The sequence below is a fragment of the Malurus melanocephalus genome, unplaced genomic scaffold, assembly GCF_030028575.1.
Source record: "Malurus melanocephalus ecotype Western Australia unplaced genomic scaffold, MMel_1.1 scaffold_433, whole genome shotgun sequence".
Classification (NCBI taxonomy): domain Eukaryota; kingdom Metazoa; phylum Chordata; class Aves; order Passeriformes; family Maluridae; genus Malurus; species Malurus melanocephalus.
Window position 1 is genome coordinate 118,611 of NW_026623665.1, and position 24,369 is coordinate 142,979.

The 24,369-nt window shown below is 46.4% G+C and overlaps 2 protein-coding genes and 1 long non-coding RNA gene across 3 annotated transcripts; 1 reads left to right on the plus strand and 2 right to left on the minus strand.

Annotated features, from left to right (window-relative positions):
- The first annotated feature begins 2,128 nt into the window (after nucleotides 1-2,128).
- CNOT6L (CCR4-NOT transcription complex subunit 6 like) lies at nucleotides 2,129-19,662 on the plus strand. Its single transcript, XM_057380018.1, has 12 exons — nucleotides 2,129-2,258; nucleotides 12,727-12,848; nucleotides 12,958-13,144; nucleotides 13,540-13,625; nucleotides 13,948-14,037; nucleotides 14,752-14,820; nucleotides 15,100-15,257; nucleotides 15,631-15,785; nucleotides 16,055-16,206; nucleotides 16,914-17,138; nucleotides 17,600-17,802; nucleotides 18,446-19,662. Exons 2-12 carry the CDS (start codon nucleotides 12,737-12,739, stop codon nucleotides 18,656-18,658), a joined length of 1,650 nt encoding a protein of 549 aa, XP_057236001.1. The 5' UTR covers nucleotides 2,129-2,258; nucleotides 12,727-12,736; the 3' UTR covers nucleotides 18,659-19,662.
- Nucleotides 2,971-11,451, minus strand: LOC130581745 (uncharacterized). The gene is made up of 5 exons (XR_008966262.1): nucleotides 10,844-11,451; nucleotides 8,651-8,724; nucleotides 5,621-5,788; nucleotides 4,612-4,742; nucleotides 2,971-3,215 (listed from the first exon to the last, which is right to left on the minus strand). It is a non-coding gene; the product is annotated as an uncharacterized LOC130581745 (long non-coding RNA).
- Nucleotides 19,663-21,750: 2,088 nt separating the features above from the next.
- On the minus strand, nucleotides 21,751-23,869 carry LOC130581765 (C-X-C motif chemokine 2-like). The gene is made up of 4 exons (XM_057380044.1): nucleotides 23,806-23,869; nucleotides 23,221-23,356; nucleotides 22,862-22,945; nucleotides 21,751-22,752 (listed from the first exon to the last, which is right to left on the minus strand). Exons 1-4 carry the CDS (start codon nucleotides 23,867-23,869, stop codon nucleotides 22,602-22,604), a joined length of 435 nt encoding a protein of 144 aa, XP_057236027.1. The 3' UTR covers nucleotides 21,751-22,601.
- Nucleotides 23,870-24,369: the final 500 nt, after the last annotated feature.

A 24,369-nucleotide genomic window follows, 5' to 3' on the forward strand; every position in this document is an offset into this window, starting at 1 on the left:
CCGGGCCGCGTGTGCGGGGGGAGCGGGCACGGCCCCCGCCGCGGGGAGAGCCGATCGGCTCCGCGGGGCGGGCTCGGAGGCCGCGGCGGCGCTGCCCGAGGGGATGCTGTGCTCGCTACGGAGCCGCGGCTGGCGGCCGTGGGGCGAGCCGTGCTCGTGGGGCCGGTTCCGGGTGTGGGGGGAAGATCGGCCCTGGCATMAATCCCGGCCCTGAACCGCGGCCGTGAGGTGAACCTGAGCCGTGGGACAGATCCCCGCCGCGGGACGAACCCACTGGAGGGGCAGATCCCAGCCCCGGGGTGATCCTCACCGCGGGACTCAGCCCGGCCATGGCCTGACCCGTGGCTGTGGGGTGATCCTCGGCCATGGGGCAAATCCCGGCCATGGGATTGTCCCCAAGTCCCCTTCCCGTGCTGGGACCTTGGCCTGGCGCTGCGGGTGACCCCCRGTGGGTTGTCACGGGTGTGTCTGGGGTGTTTTTGGGGTTAGATGTTTCGGGGAGACGCTGCTCTCGCCTCCTTTTCCCAGTGGTTTCTYAGTGGTCCGCAGCAGTTCCGTAGGAGGAAGATGACAGGAGTGTCACCTGCCATAAAAGCTGGGCTGCCAGCCCAGGCGGTAGTGATAGCAAATGAAAGCACACACCTAAACACTGAGTTTTTGTCACGGTAGGGGGTTGCTTTTCAAACTAAATATTCCTGGTGGAGGGCTCTGTTGCTCCCAGACGTTTTTATCTGACCTTCTGGAAATCTTTACCCCAGTGGCTTTTATCAGGTCATTTTGGAAACTTTGCATAGGCTGAGTATTTGTTTTCGGGAGGTACAACTTCTCCTGAGCTGGCATGCTGATAAGGATTTTAGACGGCCTTGGTTAAGCAGGGAATTTGCTACAMTTAATTCCATACCTGTGCCCTCCCCTCTCTGTGAAGTTCCCCTACAATCCAAAACTAACCTAGAGGGGCAAACACCCACCCTGAAGTCRTTCGTGGTGTGTAGACATGGCTGATAATGAAAGCGATGGTAACGTGTTTATTTTTAAAAAGGAAAAAAATAGCACATTATTCCTAACAACAGCGTGACACAACTCAAGGAATTCCTAGAAGCTGTATCCCAGTTYRGAGGGCCAGAGAGCCMTYGTGAAGGCAGAGCACGGCCTTTACRAAGATGGTACAGCCAGATAATTTGTTTCTGTGTTTTCTGTGAAAAWTAAGGAAATGGGTCCAGTCAAACATCCCTGTCCTGGAGTGCAGCAGATCCAGGCTAACGGGACACTGAGGTTTGCTTTGTGAGCACCACAGCCTGACCTGACATCCTGGACAGAGCCCTGCTCCCTGGCTTGCTTCCCTCCCCACTGAGTGGGGCATTTCCTGCCTGATTTTAAAATTTTGTTCCAGAGCAGATGGACAGCATGCACTGCTGTCACCTCGCTCCTCTGTGCTGTGGAATAATGATCCACATCACCAACCTGCAGGATCGTGTTGGTTCACCCAAACAGAACTTGTGTTTGAGCTCCATCTCAGGCGTTAAATCTCCTCAGGAGGTGACTGAGGATGCACCGTAGCAGTGYTCCTGTTGGCTTTCATGGAACAGTGGAAATTCTGCAGTGCTCTGCTGCCTGCTAAACAAATCCCGTTAAACGCTTTCAGTTTTGTTCTCTTCTTACTATTAAAAGGAAGGGCTGCTCCTAGTGCTGAAGTACAGCACAATTTAATTTATTCCCTTTTATCTTTTCTTCCTACAGGGGYTCTTTCTCATTTAGTTTGTGTATTTAATTGAAGGATAAAATTCAGTGTAAATGGCCCGTAGGTGTTCCTGTGCAAAGTTTAGTCTTTTGCCATTCTTGGAAGTTTAGATTATTTTTTGTCAGGGTGAGACTCCCCCTYATCAGACTGTTGCAAAAAGCACAAAAAAGTCAAAACTTTGCAGATCCCTGTCAGTGTTTCCCACCGGGTCTGCACAGCAAACTTCTGCTGGCACAGCTCTGTCTGTGTGCAGTGACGGAGTGTGACCCGTGACTGACAGAGCTGTGCCAGCAGAAGTCCCAGCTGCAGGAGCAGTTATCTGCAGAGGTGCACTTTTACTGATAGAGCTTGTTTTCGTTTTCTAAAGGGTGTTTTTCCCTGTCCCAGGGATGTAGCTTGCTCAGGCATTCCTTTGGAAGGGAAGGGACGGCTGCTCCAGGTGTGTTTGCTGTGTGTGGCTCTCCTCTTCCCATCCACAATCTGTAGGAGCTCCAATTTCAGAGGAAATTCTCTTGTAGAAGTAAGTGACCTTATGGCTGTTTTCTTTCCATCCCAAGATGTTCATAGATCCTGTATTYCATGGGATAAACTGGGCTTATTTTGTTGTGTTCATTAACAACCTTGCTTTTACAAAAAGCCAGGCAGGCTTTTGACCAAGTTTAGTTTTCACACCAATCCTAGGAAAAATAAGCCAGAAAGTGATCCCAGGGTGTGTGTGTACACTCTGTTAGAAAAATGACAAGGCACCAGTGGAGAAAAATTAATTAATTTCCACACTGTGTCAGTCTACTTAATTTAAATTTAAACCACCAAGAATTAAAACTTAGAGTTAGGTAGATCTCAGCAGCCAGTGGTTTTTTTGTTCCATCAATGTGCACAAATGGGGSTGTGTACTTCTTTATTTTTATTAAAACCCTCCTCAGGGTTTTAAGTGATAAAATCATGCATCAGTAACATKCATGATTTCCAAGCACTTTCTTGAACTGCCCCCAAAAAGTTCTGCTTCTGTCAGCTGTAATCTGCTGGACATTTTTGGGTTAGTTGGGTTTAAAAAGGGAGATAAATCCAGTAAGTGCTTACTTTTTACTTACTGTTTATTGGAAAGAGCTTTTTGGGGTGCCAAAAGGGCACTCGAGGCACGGGATGTAACCCTRTTTGCAGACTACTGAGAAAGCAAAAGTAAAAGCGAAGCTTAATTTTTTTGGGAGCATAAGATGGCATTTGTGAAAACTTAAAAAAAGTTAAAATATGTCTTAGGCATATTTAGATTCAGGAGGATTTGCTGTGGATTTAGTGCTTTAGAGCATTAAATGCTAAGCCTCTTGTAATATTTTTTTTGTCCAGATTCTGTGGTTCTCTTGCTGACAGGCTGTAATCAAGGCTTGGGTGCTTTTACAGTGACAGTGTGGTGTAACTTCACCTTCTGATTAATTCTTTGGGTTTCCAGTGATTTGTCTGTGCAGCTTCTCCATTTCACCTGTAATGATTTAAAAAAAAAAAAAAAGAGTTTTTTTATCAAGATCCTTAGGTGGTGACAATATTTCTGGAATTCTACTGCTTTTCTTCCCCATCTTATAAAGCTTGTGTGCACCTCAGGGCTGTGTCATCAAAATTCCCACCATGGGAGCACCCCAAAAATACCAGCTTAAATTTAACTGAAGTGTGTGGCAGGAAATGGTGAAAAGACCTCAATATGCAGAGGATTTGCAGGATCCATTTGTGCCTTCAGATGTGGGAGCRGGACACAGAGAGCACCGTGTAAGGCCTTTAGCTGAACATGCTGACAGGCTTTTTTGGCAGCTTAGTAAATTCACAAAAGGCCTACGTGACACTTACCTCTAATGGCAAGGTGCTGGGCCTCACTTGGGTGCTGTTATCAGAGGGAAAATTCCTCTCTCAGAGTTGAAAATKAGAAAAAAACACCACAAGTGAAGTTACTCTGAATAAAAGGGCAGTGGAACAAAGTCCTTCTGGAGTCCTGTTTAAAAGAACATCCTTTGCAGTGTGTTGGGTATTTCCCTACAGAGGTTTAACTTCAGGAGTGTTCAGCCACCACCAGAAAGTGATTTGACAGGTAGTCATGGAAAACAGAATTAAAGATTGGCAGAAATGCACTGTGTGGTGTTCTAYGAGGTGAAGAAAAAGGTGAAGAAAAAGCAGCTCTGAGCAATTGTAGCTACAAGTCAGGTGCAGTCAGCAAACACAGGGATTTTGGGAGCAGAACAGAACTCTTGAGTGTTGGGTGTCCTGCACACGAGTAATTTAAGCCCAGCCTGGTTAAATTAACCTGTGCAGACATGGAGCAGGGATGGCTGTGTGTGCTCACCCCTGCTCTGGCATTTCCTGGTGTCAATGATTCATAAACACTGTTTATGACTGCACCACACCATTTCTGCTCAGCATTTACTACCTGGTGGATGGTCTTGCCCATTTTGATTACCTGGGAGGGAGCTTGGTGTTTTCTCTGAGAAAAACAAACTATGAATAAAAGGGCCACGAATTTCTTTTATTCTATGAATAAAAGAAAAAAAAAAAAGAATAAAATCTGCCAAATGCAGATTTCCAGGATATGAAGGCTGAGGTGTAAGTGCATATTTTAACTTAAAATTATCCCTTCAGCAAGAGTTTAGTTTTGGGTTCCCCCACTTGCAGCTTGAGGGTTGGGAAATTTTWGACTTGAAGAGACAAATTTTTCAGAGCACCCTGCCTCAGCCCTGCTGATGTGAATCGGGATTGTTCCTTACCCTAAGCAAAGCATAAAGGGAAATCTCCTGTGCCCTCAGCTAGGAGCAGCAGGAATTTTTAGGGCTGGGAAACCACCGGAGGCAGCTCCTTTTCTGTGAGTTTTTCCCCTTCTCAAGTTATGCACCCACCTGTAGTCTCCAGAGGCTGTGCTGGGAATGTGAACCAAAGCTCCTGGGTGAGTGTTCTTTATCCTGGCCACCAACCTTTCCACAATTATTACTGCAAATCAACAGCTCTCCAGACTGCTACTCCCAACTGCCTGCAAGAAAAGACCCAATTAAACATCTTACATGATTTTTATAAAGGCAGAAAATATTCCTGGGCAGAGGCAGCTCCAGGGCTGCAGGAGAGGGAGGAATGTTTAGCTTTTTGTTGCTGCAGAGGGACTTTTCTCTTTGCTTTGGTGACAAACATATTTTTTTTTAGTTCATCAGATTCCAAGAGTACAAAGAAAAGTACAAAACTCATAAGCTTTTGGTCAAGCTGTTAATAATAATCAGGATTTGTGGATGGTGCTCAARTTTGCTGTTTACCCTTTAGGGCAGCTGAATGAATTGCTCGGGTAGTTTTTCCCTTGCTTTTCAGGAATGCTTCCATCTGAGTGAACATCTTTGTGCCTTCTAATCACAAATTAGTTTTGCTTTCTTTTTTTTTTTTTTCTTCCTAAGAAATCAATCTAAAGGCCCTTYGAAAAGTCTGGATTTAAACACYATCTAGAGAGAGTGCYGAAGACWCYCTTTTGCAGATTTGTAGCTCTTTTTTTTCCCCAGGATAGTCTCAGGAAAACAGAAAAGGGGAAAGCAGAAATACTTTGTGTGCTTTGCTGGATATCACCATCCTGTGTGGTACCACAAGGGGAGTGTGTATGTCCCACAAAAAAATGTCCTTTATCCAAGTCAGCCTCGGCACGTGGAGAATATCCTTAGCTCTTTCTGCTTCCTCTATACCTTAAAATTCAATTTGTAGTTATTGTGTCACATTAATTTACAACTGGCCTTGGCAGTGGTAAAGAGCTAGCACAGGATGAACGACTGCCCAGCCAACATTTCCACTTGTGAACGCCTTTCCTCTAATCCCTTTTTGTTTTGGAAGGTTAAGAAAGCAAAAGGAAAGCAGGGCCAGATAATTCTCACATACCAGAACAGTCCCAGGTGCCAGGAAGAACCAGGCTCAGGTTTTTTTCTTCCATCCAAGTCACATCTTGCCACTGGGAGCAGGTAAATCTCCAGGCACGTGTTGGTACCTGTGCAATGAGCCTCTTCCTTCTCCTCCTTAGACTGGAGCATCAGAGAAATTAGGAATGTTCTGAGGGGATGAGAGAAGCACATCTTTTATCTGATAAGTTATTTTGAGACCTGTGGATAGACCAGGTTTGAGACTAGGCCTATGCTGAACTGCAAAGTGTTTTTCTGCCTGCTCTAGAAATCCCCAGGTGCTTCCTGTGCACATAAAGGTGGAATAATTCAGTTTTAAAKTCATTGGCCATTTATTTCATGGCAGCTGCAGGTCTGAGCAAAACAACTCTGGACATGGGGAGATGAGTATAACTCACAGGTATTTTCTGCTKGGAAAATGACGTGGCTGAAACCTCAGGCTGTGTACAAGGCTTCAGCATTCCTGAATCCATACCTGCCTCTTGCACTTACCCACTGTGTGTGTGCTCTTCCTTTACACCCCATTTCTGTACACCAGGGCYTTGGACTGCATTTCTCTTATTCAGAGAGCTTTGTAATTAACCTTTTACATGCCAGTATGTTAAGAAACACCAGAAAACAAACCAAGCTGTTTGAAAAACTATGGCAAAACTTGCCGAAGATATTCTCTGACTTTAGTGAAATCCCTTTGGGTGGCTGAACAGAAAAACCCACACAAGTTCAGCCCCTCTTCACAGAAAAGCTGTGCCTGCCCCATSYCTGGAAGTGTCCAAGGCCAGGCTGGATGGAGAACAGTGAAAKGTGTCCCTGTCCAAGGCAGGGAGGTGGAWCTGGAAGGGYTTTAAGGYGCCKTCCAACCCAAACTATTYRGAGATTCTGTTTGGAAGTTGAAGTATGGTTTAAACACTCATGGGAAACACTGGGATAATCAGATACAGAAGCAGCTGAACTATCTTTCAATATTCAAATAATATGCTTTGCACAGGCTGCGAGGCAAACTTTTCTTCTTCTCAGATTAAAATGCAAAGTACATTTAAATAGACCCTCTGGAGAACAGGGTTTATGCCTGTAAACTGGGTTCTTTTTAACAGATCCCTTCTCYTGAGCATACAAACCCTACTACATTGAGCACTGGTGCAACATCCYATAACCTGTCCAAACTGAAAAGGCTCATTTGTTGTGCCAGTGATTGCAAAACAGTTTCCACTATCGGTGTGTACTTTTTCCTTTGGCTTTTTTTTTCTTTTTCTCCTCCTTTCTTTTCAAATCTTGAGCTTTGACTCATCCARACTTATTGAACAAGGCAAGCCTTGTAACTCTAAAGCTGTTTGAACTAAGTTTTACAGTGGCAGGTTTCTGTGGATAGTAGAGGGAGAGTAAATGAAGTGTTGCTGGGGTTTACTTATTTTGTGGAAGTGTTGGCAATTTCCCACTGAAAAAGGAAGATGACACAGATGGCTGTGGAAATAATCTCATTTCTTTTCTCCTGGCACAAACTTTCTTTGAAGGATAAAAGGTTATTGAGGAGTCCAACTGTATCTTAAGGTTCATTGAGAAGACCTCTCCCGAGTTCCTGAAATGTGCACAGATTCATAATTCCAGCATGGTTTTGCTCTAAAACCAGGTCAATAGCTGACTTCTCTCCAGTTATTGATCCTGAGGAGTTCAATGAGACACGGTGTTGGCTCCCAGCAGCAACCTGAGCAGGGTCTGTGCCATTTCTCAGGAGGGACTGAATGGTCATTGGATCAGCCTTGGCAATAAAATGAGGGACACTCACACTGTTCTTGCTTTTGGCAGTTTTCTGTCTCCCCCAGTTCTAGGAAAAYATATCCTTTAAGTTTCAGCCACACATAGCTGCCTCTTTTCACACCCAGAGCCCAGGACAGCGTTTTGTGTTGATCCAGCACTGGTTTCTTCCTTCCCCAGACTCCTGGTGACTTCAGTTCCTAATCCTTTAAGCCACTCTGTCCTGGATCTCATTAGAAGCCCAGCACTCTCCAGGGGATGGAGCAGCATTGCAAATGGGTCATTTCTCTGAAACAGTGCAAGATACTTGTGTAAATAAATAAGTACACTGTTGAAACCAGCCATTTGGGGTTGCTTTCTGAGGAGATTTATTTACAGGCTGGCTGCTGGAAATTCTTCTTGCCCACAGTAGCCCCTTGCATGAATTTCTGGTAAGCAGAGCCTTACTTTTGGGGAGCAGCCTGYCCTGTTTCTGCATGTAAAGCATGAAGTGTAAAAGGCACAAAAAAAAGCAGGTATCACTCGGTGACCTGATGTGGATATTCAAGAGTTGTCATGCACACTGTGAGAGGGAACAGGCTGCTTCCAACAGAGCAGGAGCTGCTCTTTTGGGGTGAGGTCTGTGCTAACCAAGCACAGCAATAAAAAGCTGTGTAAAATGCTTTATAGGATTTCCACACACATTTCAGCTGGTCCTGGAAGTGGGGGTGTACATGGAGGAAAAGGAAGGGTGGAAACCTGAATATTCTTGTGTTACCTGTGATTTAAGAAAAGACTGCTTCATTTAGAGATGAGGGAATGGGGGGAATAACTAGTGGGTGTCTGTCAGTGGCACAATTAGCATTTCCATCAAGTGAGTGCCAGTTGGCTCTGGAATTCATCAAACACAGCTCCTTCCCTCCCTTCCCACTCCTCCCCTTGGCTTTTGCTGGTTTGCTTTTATGATTTGTCTGTGCCTCTCTGGGTTTTTCTGATCTTTGKTGAAGAGATAACGTGGAGCCCCCTGGGATCCCAGCACCACTGAATTTATTGCCAGCTCTGGGTTCTTGGTTACCTCTTACCTTTCCCCATTCCCTACATGAATTTCCTTATGCTCTGTCACATATTCCTCAGAGGCTGTTCCAAATCTTCTCAGACATCATTTTTGAATTGTTTGGGTTTTTTTCCAATAAAAATGCCACGATGAGGCATTTCTATTTGATTCCCTACTGATCTGTATCCCCAGTCAGAATACTTGGAATAAAAAGCTGGAAAAAGACAGTACCTGGAATGGCAGACTCGGGGTGCTCGTTGAATTCTTGGGAGAGGCAGGGTACACAGAGGTGGTTGGACATGTTCCTGCAGGAAAGCACCATAAAAAAATTCAGATCACACAAAAGAGTATAAAAATTCCCTGTTCTGCTGGTATATACACTTTAGATATTGTGTATAGGGATACAGCAGTTTACCTTAAGCAAACACATCTATACATAGCCCAGTATTGACAGGTTTCTTTAAATCCCTGTMACATACCCTTGAACAATCCCCTGATTTTCCTCCCCACCCAAAGTACTCCAAGGCAGTTTTTGCATTTGTGGGTATTGGCTGTGCTTCTCTTGTCCATGGGGAGGCTGAAATGGGGAGACTCCTGGCACACTTTCATAAAAACAGAGCAGTGCAGATGAGCAGCTTTCCTCTCCCCCCTTTGCAGCCACTCAGGCCTGATTACAAAATACATAAATAGACATTTAGATAAACAGATAAAAATGGTGCTGTTTTCCAGCTCACAGCCYAACTTCTCAACATTCAACAACGTGTGTGTACACACGTGCACAGTGGGATGGTAATTCCTGGGAGGGATCACCAGATGGAAGGGGATGGACACTCAGCTGTGCTCAGAGGAAGGAGGAGCAACCCAGGGCTGTCTGCTGGAGACTTTCCAAAATGCTTTGGCAGTTTGACTCATACAGAGGCTAGGGAAAGAAAAAAAAAAAAAAAAATCTCAAAGAATGTCACTGGGCTGGAGGGGAGGATTTGGAGCTGTGCCGAACATCCATGAACACAGGGCTGCAGCAGGATGCAGGCACAGCTCTTTCCCATTAGCTTCCTCATTAAACAGCTCATTTATGCACTGAGATATGAAAGAACTTAAACAAAACATGGTAGGGTCACTGGAATTTAAGAAACACATCTTCTGCACTCCTTGGGGAAGGGCCTGTGTGTCTAAACCCCAGAAGTTCCTCTTGTTTGTTGCCCAGAAAACATTTCTTCATATTAAAAGCTTCTGCTGCAACCCAATAGCTCATCCTTTCCTCTTTGACATTCCTCACACTTTCAGTCATGTTCCATTTTTCCTTTTTTCCCCCCAGGCTTTAAATGATAGCCAGCAATGCCCCATACACAGAAAAACCCGGAAAATAAAACAGCCTTAAAAAAAAACAAAAAAAAAACAAAGAAACCCCCAAAAAACCCAAAGAAAGGGCAGGCACAGACCTACTGCTGGAAACACAGAACCTGGCCCTGGCCCTTTTTATGTCCACCTCAGAGAGCTGCTTAGGCTCACCCAGGACCACACTTAAGGTTCCAGTTCAGTAATCCTGCTCTGCCAGTCATCTCTTGGGTTTTTGGGGATAGACTTGGACCCACACAGTTACTTTAGGAACTCCCAGAGCTTAAATATTGTTCTTACTAATGCACTGATGTCCTCATCCTTCAGGTTTTCTTTACACAAAAAACAGGAAGAAATTTTGTGCCTAATTTACACAAAATCAAGGTTACACTATTTAGGTTTACAGGGTTAGATCTGTAGTAGAGAGGAAGTTTCCAAAGTTTTCCAAGGAGAGCCTTTAGAAGAAAAGCCTGCAAAAAAATAATGATGCACATCCAATTTTGGAGTTAACGGATTCAGAGAACTCAGTGTAGCTGCCTGAAGACTGAGCAAAWCCAGGTTGGGATTTCTGGATATTGTTTCAGTTCCAGGACAAGCAGAGTGGGAGAAGGGAATGGGAGGAGTTGGGAACCCAGGCAGAATTCAGTTTTTGCCTAAAAAAAACTACACACGGTGACTTTCAAGTCTTGCTCAATGTTGCTGTGAAGCAGAAGGAAAAAAAAAAGTGCATTTGATTTAGGTTTGTTTTCCCCTTTCTGTAACTGTGGCAATGACACTCTGCCTGTTTGACTCACCACTATTTCAAAGCAATATTAAAGTGACTAACAGCTGAAAAATGTGCGTGTCCTTCGCCTCCCAGCTCAGGGCTCACTTCTCTGGAAGGCTGCTGATGGCCACACACTGCTCTATGTTGGCAGAGCACTTCTCTTAATTAATGAGCCATATTTCAACATAATTTCATTGGGTGTCCTGCCAAGGAGCAATCCTGGAGCTTTCAGATGGTGTCATGGGGTTATCTGTGTGCTGGTGGGGAAGGGCAGGGGAGGGGTCACCACCACGGTTTTGAGGATTTTATCCCAGAGCACTCACCCAAATCCTGGCTACTGGGCAGCAGAGTTTTATGTCTGGGCTCCAGATGTGGTAGAGGTACAGATCAGTTCAAGATGTGACAGATTAAACAGCAAGGGCAGGTGGAATGGGGCTCTTGTGGCTCTGGCAGGGGCTGTGAAGAATCTCTTCAAGTGCTCCCCACTTCTGCTCAGGCACTGGAAGAGTGAAGATAAATCCTAAAAAATCCAAGCACCAGAAATTTGGCACTCCCAAAGCCTGTTTGTGTATGGGGTAAAGGCCTTTATTCATTTTGGGATTCTGCAATGAGGATGGAAAGATTTCAGGTGTAATCCCTTGTCCTTAAGTAACTGTTTCCTTCATGGCCCCGTGCCAGGCRGTGTGAGCACAGAATCCTCTTACCCAGCTCTGCTGGCCTTGTGACTTCACCTGGAAATAACAGGGGGCTAAAATTAGATCTGGGGCATGCATTTGCCCCTGCAGCTTCCTTGGGTGTTCATCAGGGAAGGAAGCAGCAGTTCTGTAACTGAGACCCTTGGCAGGGCCAGCCCTGCCAGCTCCTGCTCCTGTGCCATGCCAGAATGCTGGGCTGGTGTTGGCATCACAAAACACTGCAGGACCCTCCAAAAGGGAAAGGGGATCCCTGGTTAGTTGGACTTTGTGAACAAAATCCTCAGCTTGTTACTCAAATTCGAGTTGTAGTTGTTTGAAGCTGGAAAATGCTGCAGGATTTGACCCTCCAAAAGGGAAAGGGAATCCTTGATTAGTTGGACTTGCTGAACAAAACCCTCAACTTGTTACTCAAATTCGAGTTGCAGTTCTTTGAAGCTGGAAAATGCTACAGGATTTGACCTTCCAAAAGGGAAAGGGGATCCTTGGTTAGTTGGACTTTGTGAACAGAACCCTCAACTTGTTGCTCAAATTTGAGTTGCAGTTCCTTGAAGGGCTTCACAGCTACTGCAGGCTGTAGGAGAGATATCTGCACGAGGGAAAAGCTGCATCCTGTGGAGCAGCTGCTTTGGATTTGTATAAAATCGAGGCTCRTGGATTTGGTGTGTCTGGGGAGGAAAAGACCAGCAAACAGCAAATTCAGCTAACCTTGTGTTTTTAAATCACACATGGTCCTGCTCAGCACAACAGTCTGGGGAGGYRTGGAATAAAATCTCCCCCTGTGTCYCCTGGGAAGTGGATGGTTTTTGAATGGGACTCAGAGCTCCCTTCTGACAGTCAGGACAATTGGATTAATKTGGTGTGTGCAGGCTCAGCCTTAGGTATCTGATATTCACATTTGGCATTGGGCTGGAGCTCTTTGTGCCCCAGAACAGCTAAATGAGAACTTTACCTGAGCTCCTTTTATGGCTCCTGGGCCATTCAGAGTAAAAAGGTCTTGACTGATGCCGAGYATGAAAAAGCACAAAATACAAAAGCTGGATGGGTAATGGGAAAGTGGAGCTGATTCCCCCTCAGACTGCAGTTTCAAGCCTTGTATAAGTGGAAAAGTGGGGGTTTGTATGTTGAAAAGAAGAGCCTTCCCTTCAATCTTTGGTTCCCTGTGCGAGCTGCAGGAGGCAGCAATTCCTGTGTGCTTTCTGCAGGAACAGCAGAACGCTCTGATCTCATCTGCAGGCTCTTCACACAGCAAACAGCTCCATAGCTTATTGGGATAAACTGGGAAACGCAGTAGATGACTGCAGAAACCCAACTTCCTGGGAGGAAATGCCCTTTTCTATCCCAGAATTGTGGCCAGTGTGAGCACCTGCTTTGCTCAGCAGGCTGAGGGCAGCCTGGCAGTGATTGCACACCAGCTTTGGGATGTGTTGTTGTGGAGTGTCCCTGGAAGGTCAGCTCATGGTGGGATTGAAATGGAGCAATTCTGTTGAGTAACAGTTGTGATGGTCTTTCAGACTAACAGGGATGCCAAAGGAAAAATATGATCCTCCAGATCCTCGCAGAATTTACACCATCATGTCAGCRGAAGAGGTGGCCAAYGGGAAGAAATCACACTGGGCTGAATTAGAGATCTCGGGTGAGTTGGTGTTAAATTCCCACAGTTGGTGCCCCAGACCATTCCAGATCCAGTCTGTATCCACTGGTTCCAGAGTGAAGAGCTGGAATTCTTTGCTTTCCTCTTTCAGGGAGAGTGCGGAGTTTAAGTACATCACTCTGGTCGCTGACACATCTGACTGCTCTGCACCTCAATGACAACAAYCTTACTCGCATTCCACCTGATATTGCCAAGCTTCACAATCTGGTTTACCTGGATCTGTCATCCAACAAACTCAGAAGTTTACCAGCAGAACTAGGAAACATGGTATCTCTCAGGTGAGAGGAATTACTCTGGTTAACTTCTCAAAAATCTCTATTGTGGGATCAAGACTGAGATTTTCAGTTTGTTTTCTGTGCTTGTATTTCAAATAATCCTGAAAAGTTCCAGGTTAATGCAGAGCTTTGGTTCTAATAATTAGTTTTGGGTTCACTGGGCTTCTTTTCTGATCATTAATATATCACTGTTTTCATTCCTGGTTTTATCTTGGCTTTTGTGGCTTTTTTCCCCTAATGAATGTCTTTCAGCCATGCTTTGACACAGGGAGATTGCCATACCTTTCCATAAGAAAATTTAGGGTGAAGTGTTCTCCTTGAGGACGAGCAGTATACAGCACCTTAGGAGTTCTTTTCTGCAGTGATACTCACCCAAAGTGTTTTTGCATTTGCTGCAGGGAATTGCTTTTAAATAACAATCTGTTACGGGTTTTGCCTTATGAACTTGGACGGCTCTTCCAGCTGCAAACCCTGGGTTTGAAAGGTGAGCTYTTTGCAGTTCCATATTCCTGTGAGTTCTCTGGAATCCTGAGGGAGGCTGGGCTCAAAACCTTGCTCAAGGTTTTCTTACAGGTTATTTTAAGTATTAAGTTTGTAGCAAAAATGACCGGGCAGTTGGGAAAACAATACTTCTCAATGCTGTTAAACTTCCTTAGGAGCCCATTTCAATTCTGCAGACAGGGATATAAACCCTTTAACCTGCTGATCAATTTATCTGTTCTCATTCTGGGAGATTTTCTTTGGGTGGAAAGCCTCAAGAAAGGCAGGCAGCTGATCACCCTGCTGTTGTTTTGTGCTGTTGGCAGGCAATCCTTTATCCCAAGATATTCTCAGCCTCTACCAGGATCCAGACGGAACCCGAAAGCTACTGAACTACATGCTTGACAATCTAGCAGGTATGGGCAAAAAGGGTTTAAAAGTAACACTTGCTGCTGAAACAAGACTCTGAACCACTGGAGGGATGGTATTTCCTTCCTGCTTTAGTGTTTTTGTCAGGTGGCTCCATCATATCCCAAAAAACACCTCACACACAGTGGAAGAGGATGATGTGCACTGTCTGAGCTTCTGCCACTGTTCAGTTTAAAACCCTCCACCTACCAACCAAGGGCAAAGCTTGCCTTGCTGAAGCCATTTTGGTTCTCCTCACCAGAAATAATCATTTGAAATCAAGCAGAATGGCAAATTTAGCTTAAGAAACATCAAAGCATTAAGAAAATCCAGTACCTGCCTCCCGTGGTTCTGTAACTGAGCCACTCGGTGTCTCCCAAGTTAAGACACAGCAGGAATGGTGCATCTTGGTGAACTTTTTGGAGAAGGAAAGGTTGAACCGTTCCAGGATTTACCCCTCCTTCTTCAGCTGATCATTCAATGTGCAGGAATATTTCAGAGGTACTTCTAAATCTGAAAATGACAGACAAAAATAATCATGAATCTTTAAAATTACAATTTTGCTCTTACTGAGCTACTCACTTCAGTGATTTTTGCTTCTCCTGAAAACTCGGGGAGTTGGGGATGCACAGCACACTATTGTTCAGTTATCTTAGTTACTTAGAAATTGTAACTTAAAAATAGAAACCCTGAATTAATCACTGGTTTAATTTTTTTTGTAGTTCATCCAGAGCAGCTGCCTCCAAGGCCATGGATTACTTTAAAAGAACGAGACCAAATTCTGCCCTCAGGTAAATCTGTGGTTCTTTTCCCTATGTTCACACGATGACACACTGGGAAGCTTGTCTTGGGCTTCATTTTTCTAGATCAGAGTGAAGATAGCAATTYGTGTTCATTCTTACTAGAAAAATTAGCTGTAAAATGTGCTGTAAATACCGTTTTTATCATCTCAGTGGGATGCTGGTCATTTCTTTAACGTGCTGGGTTTTACCAAACTCTTCCAGTCACTCTTGCCCAAGCCAGAGTTCAATCTGCAAAGACTGATAACCTTTCCTTTTGTCTCCCTGCAGCTTCATTTACAGTTATGTGTTACAATGTGTTGTGTGATAAATACGCCACCCGGCAGCTCTACGGCTACTGCCCATCTTGGGCACTCAACTGGGAGTACAGGAAAAAGGGAATCATGGAAGAAATCGTCAACTGTGATGCAGATATCATTAGTCTTCAGGTAATTAAAAATAACTGCATTTTCCATCAGAAACAGRAAACATGAACCTTCACATTTAGGATTCAATGTTCCCTTGGGAACACCGTAGTCACCTGCTCAATAGCAAATTCCAGATATTCCCAGTACAAGTTCTGCATCCATATTCATTGTCAAAAATATCAGATGTGATCTACTACTATTCAAAATACACCTGTCACTTTGCCTCTGGAGGGATTCAGGAAATCCAGGAATGCACACCAGTTCCCAGCAGGCYATTAATCTAGGAAGTGACACAGATTGTGCAGACAGCAGCTTTTCTAACTGCGAGCCAGGGCAGGCAGAAGGAAAGGTTTCCTTCACTTCTTTAGCCTGAGSTGTTTGTGTTCAATTCCAGGAAGTGGAAACAGAGCAATACTTCACCCTTTTTCTGCCAGCCTTGAAAGAACGGGGATACGATGGATTCTTTTCTCCGAAGTCACGTGCCAAAATCATGTCTGAGCAGGAGAAAAAGCATGTGGATGGCTGCGCGATATTCTTCAAAACGGAAAAGTAAGGGCCAGCAGCAGCTTTAAAAAAATCAATTCAAACCTCAGAACAGCTTCCAGGAATTGAGGTGGAAGTTTCTCAAAGCCTGAGCTGCCTTTTGGGTTTTTCCCTGCTTGCAGAAACAGAAATGCAGCGCTGGGATTGTGTCTAGAAGCAGCTGCAGTGGTTCAGAAGAGAAGCAGCCTGTGGCAGCACACAGGGGTGGTTTTCACATGGGGACACTGCCAGGGGCTGTGTCACAGCTCTGCTCCTCTCTCTCCCCACTGGCCCAGGTTCACGCTGGTGCAGAAGCACACGGTGGAGTTCAACCAGGTGGCCATGGCCAACTCAGAGGGCTCGGAAGCCATGTTGAACAGAGTGATGACCAAGGACAACATCGGAGTGGCCGTGGTGTTGGAGGTGCACAAGGAATTGTTTGGAGCAGGTGAGTACTCCGTGGTGTCCTCACTGGTATCAGATCCACAGATAGGCATGAGTTATTGCTGGGTAATCCATGCTGCTCCTGTTGGTGCTGCAGCCAAATCCAGCCACAGTGGCTAAGCCAGGACACAGATGACATGATTTCCTGGTCTGGTTGTGCTCACAGCAAGATGTGCAGCATTTAYATTTCTCCTTTTGAGCTTTTATCCCTGCTTACTCTGTTTAATTCTGCTTGAACAACTCAGCTTTCCCAGGGTCACTGTGTGTACATGCATTTGCTCTTACCAGGAGTTGTCAATAAYGTTCACCCCTTCTATTTTCAACTCYCTTTTCCTCCCCTTGATTGACTCCTTCCAGCAGTGATTAGATGTCAGTGCTAACGTTCTGATGTGGAAGGAGATGATTAGGTATCTCTTCCTGCCTCTTGATGKACTGACTGTCACATTTTCATTAAGTTTGATCAGATGCAGCAGATAATTCCAACATAGATAAAACTGCCACGCTGCTCTGTCTGCATGGCTGGGRTTTTGATGGCTTCAGAGGAGGAGAAATTGCAGGGCTGGAAGGAGCTTCCTGGGCCATTGTGCAGGCATTTCAGCAGGTTTAAGCAATGAAAACACACCCATMTGCTGGTGTGTCTGACCCTGAGCATTAACAAGAGAGGACCCGCTGCATTCWCAGAACCTTTCACTGCTGAAATTGTTTATCCAGGTATGAAATCGCTTCACGTGGACAAACAGCTGCTCATCGTGGCMAATGCCCACATGCACTGGGACCCCGAATACTCAGATGTGAAACTCATCCAGACCATGATGTTCGTCTCGGAGCTGAAAAACATCCTGGAGAAAGCCTCAAGCAGGCCCAGTAGCCCAACAGCAGATCTCAACTCTATCCCTCTGGTGCTGTGTGCGGATCTCAACTCCCTGCCTGATTCAGGTAAGACTGGTTTAATTTTCAACTTACCTTCTTAGAACATTCAAGTCCACTTCTCACTCTGAGGGTGACAGGCTTGCTTTGCACTGCCCTGGGTAGGTGTGGATGAAAGCTTTCCTAGGAACAGCTTTCTCTGGAAATCAGTCTGAGGAGACTAAAARTCCTGCCATTGAGTCACCTGCTTTTCGTGGTCGGCTATACACTCCAGGAGAGCTGATTGAACCTACAAAAGCACAGAAAAGCATAATTAGGTCTTAAATAAATCATCCAATAAATACCCATGCCTGGAGCAGCAATAAGAAGTAGGAAAGATGTGAGCTCTCAATGAAGACTCCCTAAGGAGAGAGTTTTGCTTTGCTAATTCTGATCTCATGGCGTTTCTTTGTGGCGTTCTGGTTTTTAACATTCCCAGGTGAATATTGTCTTGCAGAGCAAATCCATAAAATGYTCCTCTTTGCCAACAGGTGTTGTGGAATACCTGAGCAATGGCATAGTAGCTGACAACCACAARGACTTCAAGGAGCTGCGCTACAACGAGTGTCTCATGAACTTCAGCGGCAACGGGAAGAACGGAGCGTCGGAGGGCAGGATCACGCACGGCTTCCAGCTCAAGAGCGCCTACGAGAACAACCTGATGCCTTACACCAATTACACCTTTGACTTCAAAGTAAGCAGTGATTTCTGGGAGCCAGCGGTGGCTGCCTCGGGTGTAGGGAGGATGGAGGTGGAAGGAGGATGGAGGTGGAAGGAGGAGGGAGGTGGAAAGAGGATGGAGGTGGAAGGAGGATGGAGGTGTACAGAGGATGGAGGTGGAAGGAGGATGGAGGTGGAAGGAGGATGGAGGTGGAAGGAGGATGGAGGTGTATGGAGGATGGAGATGGAAGGGTGGAAGTGTAAGGAGGATGGAGGTGTACAGAGGATGGAGGTGTACGCAGGATGGAGGTGTATGCAGGATGGAGGTGGAAGGATGGAGGTGTACGCAGGATGGAGGTGTACGCAGGATGGAGGTGTGCAGAGGATGGAGATGGAAGGCGGATGGAGGTGGAAGGAGGATGGAGGTGGAAGGATGGAGGTATACAGAGGATGGAGGTGTACGCAGGATGGAGATGGAAGGATGGAGGTGCACGGAGGATGGAGGTGGAAGGATGGAGGTGGAAGGAGCACGGAGGTGGAAGGAGGACGGAGGTGGAAGGAGGACGGAGGTGCATGGAGGGTGGAGATGGAAGGATGGAGCTGGAAGGAGCATGGATGTGGTGCGTGCCGGGCGAGCCGGCCCCACTCTCACTGCGCTGTCTCTACTCTCTCCACAGGGTGTGATTGACTACATTTTCTACTCCAACACTCACATGAACGTGCTCGGAGTGCTGGGGCCTTTGGACCCTCAGTGGCTGGTGGACAACAACATCACGGGCTGCCCCCACCCGCACATCCCCTCCGACCACTTCTCACTGTTAACGCAGCTGGAGCTCCACCCGCCGCTGCTGCCCCTGGTGAACGGGGTGCACCTGCCCTCCCGCAGGTAGTGCAGCCCTGCCAGCGGGCACGGACCTGTTCTCACGGACCTGTACACTTGTAAATCCCACTATATAGGAGTGAAGTATGGCCAACCTTAAGCTGCTTCTTCGAGCTCCTTTCCTTATGTGTTTGATATGAGATTTTGCACATTTTGGTGCATATTGGTATCATTTGGCACTAGGGCTGGAACCAAAGTATTATTCCCCTTTCCAGGTTTTTAATTTAATTTTTGTTTTGTTTTGTTTTTTTTTTTTAAACTGGCTTTTTCTTTCCAGTAGGAAGCTGCACTTCTAAATGGACAAAAGAGATTAAAAAACTTGCATTTAACGTATTTCAAGGTAATGCTTTTTTCCAGAACGTGGCAAATTGAGCCAACCTTTTAGAGAAAGAAAAACAAAACTAGAGATGCTTGTTTAGTAGGAAGAATATTAGAAATACTGTTTGTTTGAATCCAAAATGGAGACTGAACTCTGCATCCAACATAAATTTTGCACATTAGCAAAGCACTTAATACCTGACTATAAATGATTGGTGGCATRGCCCTGCCCCGTGTCTCAATACTATCAGAAAACCAAAGATAGCCAAATATCTGTGATCAAATTTGGGCTCTAAATCCTCTTGATTTCAATTTGTTAAGGAGCTGTTATTGGTCAGGGCTGAAGTAAAAAAAGCTGCTGGTTCCTTCCCAAATGTTAATGCTCTTTGGATGTGTTGGAAATCCTTTTTTTCGTTCCTTTTAACGCTCTGGGTGGCCAGTTCAAAACCTTGTGCCTCAAGAGGCATTAAACATGATGCAATTTTCTGAAAAAAAATCTGTTTGGCTGCTTAATGTTTCAAAAAAAAAAGGCACAGTGATAGGAAAAGGTCGTGTCTGTGTTTTTAAGTTTTTCTTTATTCTGCTTTTTTGCTGCTATAAGGTTTTCTTGAATTTCTATTTGAAACTTTTCATGCACTTTACTGTTTCTAGTCTCCAAATGTGATATTTTTAATAAATGAAAAACATTTTCCATGATGTGAATGAAATTTTTAAGCAGATTGATAAGCCTATATTTATGTCTCATTCGTATACTTCAAAAAAAATCCAATTTAAATTGTGAAATTAGTTTTAAATAGTAAAGAGCCATCTTCTGTCTTGCAAAACTGCCAAGTCAGGCTGTTCCTCTTTAATTAAACATTTCCTTTGTCATTTTATACACAGGAAATTTTCCATAGGGGGGAAAAAAATTGGACTTAGAGGAAAAACTGTTCCTTGACTTTGGGGGCCAAGGAGGGGGGAGCGGGCCAGAAGGCAAAAATGGGTTCAGCAAAGTGACAACTCCCTTGGAAAAGAAGTGCCTAAAAATGGGGGCGTCATCTATGATCTGGGATCAATTGGAAGTGATGGGAGCTGGGGGAAATTCCTGTGCAGCACTTGCTTTGTGCAAAAAAACAAAACAAAAAAGAAAAGAAAAAAAATAAGCCCTTACCAGAGATGGATTTTCCTCTGTGCGCAGGCATCTCTGTTGGAATATACCTCAGCTTTCCCCACCTGGCCATGGCACATGGATTGGAGAGCACTGGAAAGTAGAATAGCATGAAAAACTTAATTTTGTGGACATTACCTTTCTGTATTTGGCTGCTGTTTGTTTTTTGGGGAGGGGGGATGCTCCGCTCTGGGGGCGTGCACTAACCTGCTCCTCCTGTTCTCCACGCACGCTGATCCCAACATGAGCAGTGTTTCCTAACCATACTTCACTCCCGATATTTTTTTGAGCTGTTTGTATAAAATGGAATTTCCAATTCACCCGTGATTGTCTATGAATTGCAGAGGAGCCCATTTAGTAATAAAAAGAAAAACCCAGCACCAATGTTTTGTAATMTGGGGGTGGGAGAGGATGGGGATGGAGAAACCCAAACCCTGGCAAACGTTGTAAGCTGCTCCAGTTGGATTTTCCTTTGGTTTCTAGCAATGGAATTGTTCCGTTGCGGGAAGGTGTTCCATTGGATTTTCTCTGCTGCACTTCCCAACGCTCGTCACGCCGTGTGGTTTTGAACACAAAAATGTTATTTTAACAGACATTGCACAAAAAAACAGTCTTGTTTATGTTGCAGTCAATGCAGATGTTTACCTGTGCGGCTCCCTCCTGTTTTCCTCCTGGTTTTCCCTTCCCAGCMGGAGCAGTGAGGGGATGGTGCTTTTTTTCCCAGTCTCAGTTCCCAGCATGTCGCAGGCAATATCTGGAAAAAACAGCTCCAAGCCCTTCCCTGCTCCTCAGTGCCTGGGTTTGCTTTCCAGAACACGGTGCCTGTATCCACTCCCAAGTGACAGCACTGCCTAAAGCCAGCAGAGAAAACAAAATCCAACACCCTTCTACACRCAACTTTTTAAAACTCAATCTGGTGAATCTGTCTGATACGGGGTTTTGTGTGTGTATATATATATACATATATATATATATAAAAGAGAATTTTGTACAATGCAGCTGAATACTTTTGCTTCCTTCTTTCGCTGTGAGGAGCCTGAGCCATGACAAGTTTGGTTAGACCCTCCCTCCCTCTCACCCTTCAGTGTTCCAACGTGACACAGATCTGAAAAAAAACTGGTGGGAACCACTCACATCTTAATCCTCTCTGCCAAGCATCAGCCAAGAACTCACTTTAAATTAAAACCATTTTAGGTGGAGATTATGAATTTCTAGATCCAGGTACGGCACAACCCCTCCCTGTGGGAATGAAGGCAGGAGGGATCCAGGTGCTGGGGCTCATCCACCTCTGGAGGTTCCCACACCATCTCACTGTGGTTACTTTGAGATTTCAGGGCTTTTTTAAGGCAGCTTTCGTGTGCGCTGCCTCTGCACCCGGGAGGTCCCGTCCCTGAAAAGATGGAAGTGCCTGTGGAGTGGGGACAGCTGCAGTGTCACCCCCGGGAGTGCTTACACTACAATTTTAGGGGGATTTACACCCTGGTTCATGGGAATGGCAGCTTTGATTCAAATTTGACAGCGTGCCAGGCTCTGGAGTGAGGAAATGCTGCTTGCCCTGGACCTTGGGGCAGCTGGGCAAAGGGAGGTCATTAAACCCCTGAACTCCATTTTCCCTCCTTTTTTAGTCACTGTGGATAAGTGATGTTGCTCACCCATGCTGGACAGGGTTAAACATCCACTGATTTCCTCCCACCTGTGTACTTCCCTGTCATTCCAGAGGCAACAACAGCCCTTTGGCAACCACTCCTGTCCCTAAAAGGCGCACAGGACAGGAATGAGGGGGATACAGACACCCCTGGGTGGGTGTTTCCCTGCTTGTCACTGCCCAGGGACACATTTTTAGCATCCAGCTGGGGTCAGGGGACAACATAAACTTGATTCCTACAGACCTCAGACACCTCCTCAATGCATGGCCAAGCCAGACCATAAACAGGGATAATCCTGCACTGGGTCACAAGTCACACCTGTGTCACCTCAGTCCGTGTGGCCAAGGCACATTGCTGTGCCATGGCAGGAACATGGGGCTCCACAGAAAGCCTCAGCCAGTCACTGGGAAATTTCCCACTTTGTGTTTGCACAGCCAGGAGCCAGCACAGACCCTATCCAAATCCTGCAGTACCTGCCAGGACCTGTCAGAAAAAGATGCCAAATCCTGGAGCAGAGGAAAGCAGAGCGTTCACAAGCATCCTTGGCACAGCAGCCAAGGACTTCACAGTGCCACAGTCTGACCTAACTCCCCACCCCAAAAATGYCAATTTTTACACCAATCCGGGCAGAAGGAGCTGCCACAGCCAAGGGGGAAGCACATTGATCCTTTTATTGGTGGCACATGGGATGGGCTGTGGKTACATGTGGGAACAGCACAGGCACCCGAAACAGCGGGAGGAAAAAGCTTTTGTTGGGGGGAAGCAGGGAAAAGCTCCTGTGCCCGTCCCAAAACCCAGGAGCAGAGGAAGTGCCAGCCTTGTGCCACTAAACCCAGCTCCTCTCAGGGCAGGGRGGTTGTGGCATTGCTGTCCCACGGGGAATTCAGAACCGTGGGTTCCTTGGATCTGGAAGGCAGGAGGGATGGGGTRGGGGGTCTCCAGCAGCACGGTGCTTCCCGGCGTGGCCGCCACAACGCTTTTTTGGTGCTGCTCCTGCAGGTTTTGTGGGAGGAAAGAAAGGAAAAGAAGGGTCAGGGGAAAGGGATGGTCCTGCCAAGGCGTTGGAGATGCTGGTGTTTTCCAGTTGATGGACATCACGTACCCCTGCATCAGCTTGTGGATGAGCAGCTGGATCCAGGGCGCCTCGGGGGTCACGCACACCCTCCTGTTCTTCTTCAGGGTGAGGCTGCAAGGCCACAAGACCCCTCAGCACCACACACACCCCTTTCCCAAAGCTTTTGTAACCCACAGAGAAAATCCCTCTGCTCCCTCGGCACAGATACAAACCCTGGGCAGCAGAGACACGGATTTTGGGGCCTTTACCTTARCACCATGAGCCACGCCAGGAGAACTCCCCTTTGAATCAGGAAGCAAGAGTCACCCCAACATTTATGGGCTTCCCCACCCCATGTACTTTCACACCASTGCACAAAAGGAATTGTTTCCAGGCTCTGCACTTACATGATCTCCTTCCTCCTGCAGTGAATGCCCGGCGGGGTGACATCGATGGTGAGGATGCGGCCCAGGTTGATGACGTGGGCGGTGGATTTGATGCACTTGCACCTCATGTTGGTCAGCAGGCTCTCCAGTGACACACCTGTGCCCCAGGGCAGCCCACACCAAATCTCGGCCCTCCACAGACACCCCCTCCCCACTATCCCATCCCTTTCCYGACACCCACGGGCTGCTGCTAATGGGTTTTGCAGAAAGGCTAATCCCTCCCAGCACGGCCTCAAAGCTTCTTTTCTTGTATATGGAGGGGTTTTAGCTGCAAAGCTGGAAAACTTAACCAACATTTTATGAATCAAACCCACTGCCCACCCACCAAACAGTGAATTTTAGAGGGGGCTGGAAGAGAAGCAGCTTAAACCCAGGAAGCAAATCCACCCTCAGTATCCCCCTCCAGCTCAGCCACAGGGTTTAAAATACAAACTCAAGGATAGCAAGAAACAAATGTGAAAGCTTAGCAGAGCCCCTTCTCAGCCCCATGTGGGACACCCAATGCCACTGTCCAGGTGTTGGAGAGGGACACCCAAAGCCACTCACCACCCCCTGGATCTGAGCTGCTCAGGAGCAGGAGCAGGGCCAGCGCCGCCGGCAGCAGCCGCATCCTCGCTGCCCACCCCCAGCTATGCCAGGGCTGTTTTATAGCCAGCCCTGCTTTATAGCCAACCCTTCTCTCCAGGGGGAGTTTCACAGCTGGGAAGGGCCAGAGCGGGGGGAAATGGGGTTGCCCCACGCCTCAACTTCTCTGCCATYGCTTCCGCACGTCGCACGTGGCCTGTGCTGCCTCCGTGCCAAAAAAGGTGGAAATTGCCATGGCCACCTCCTCAAAGCTCCCATGTTTTTAGCCAGTCTGGTGTTCTCCATGCCACCCACCCCAAGCATCCCAAGCTCCTGGCATGCCACAGGAAAGGATGCAAGGGACAGTGACAGAGGGTTGGCACCTTTATTGGGCCTGCCAGGTCACACCCAAATGGGACATCCAGCACATCGCTATGGGATGGGAGAGGCTGGAAGCAGGGATGGACATTTCTAAGGGTTTAAAGGCATAAAGAAGGGCTCAGGCAGCAGTGTGCTCTCCCTCTGAACTGGGGTAAGGTGACAGCA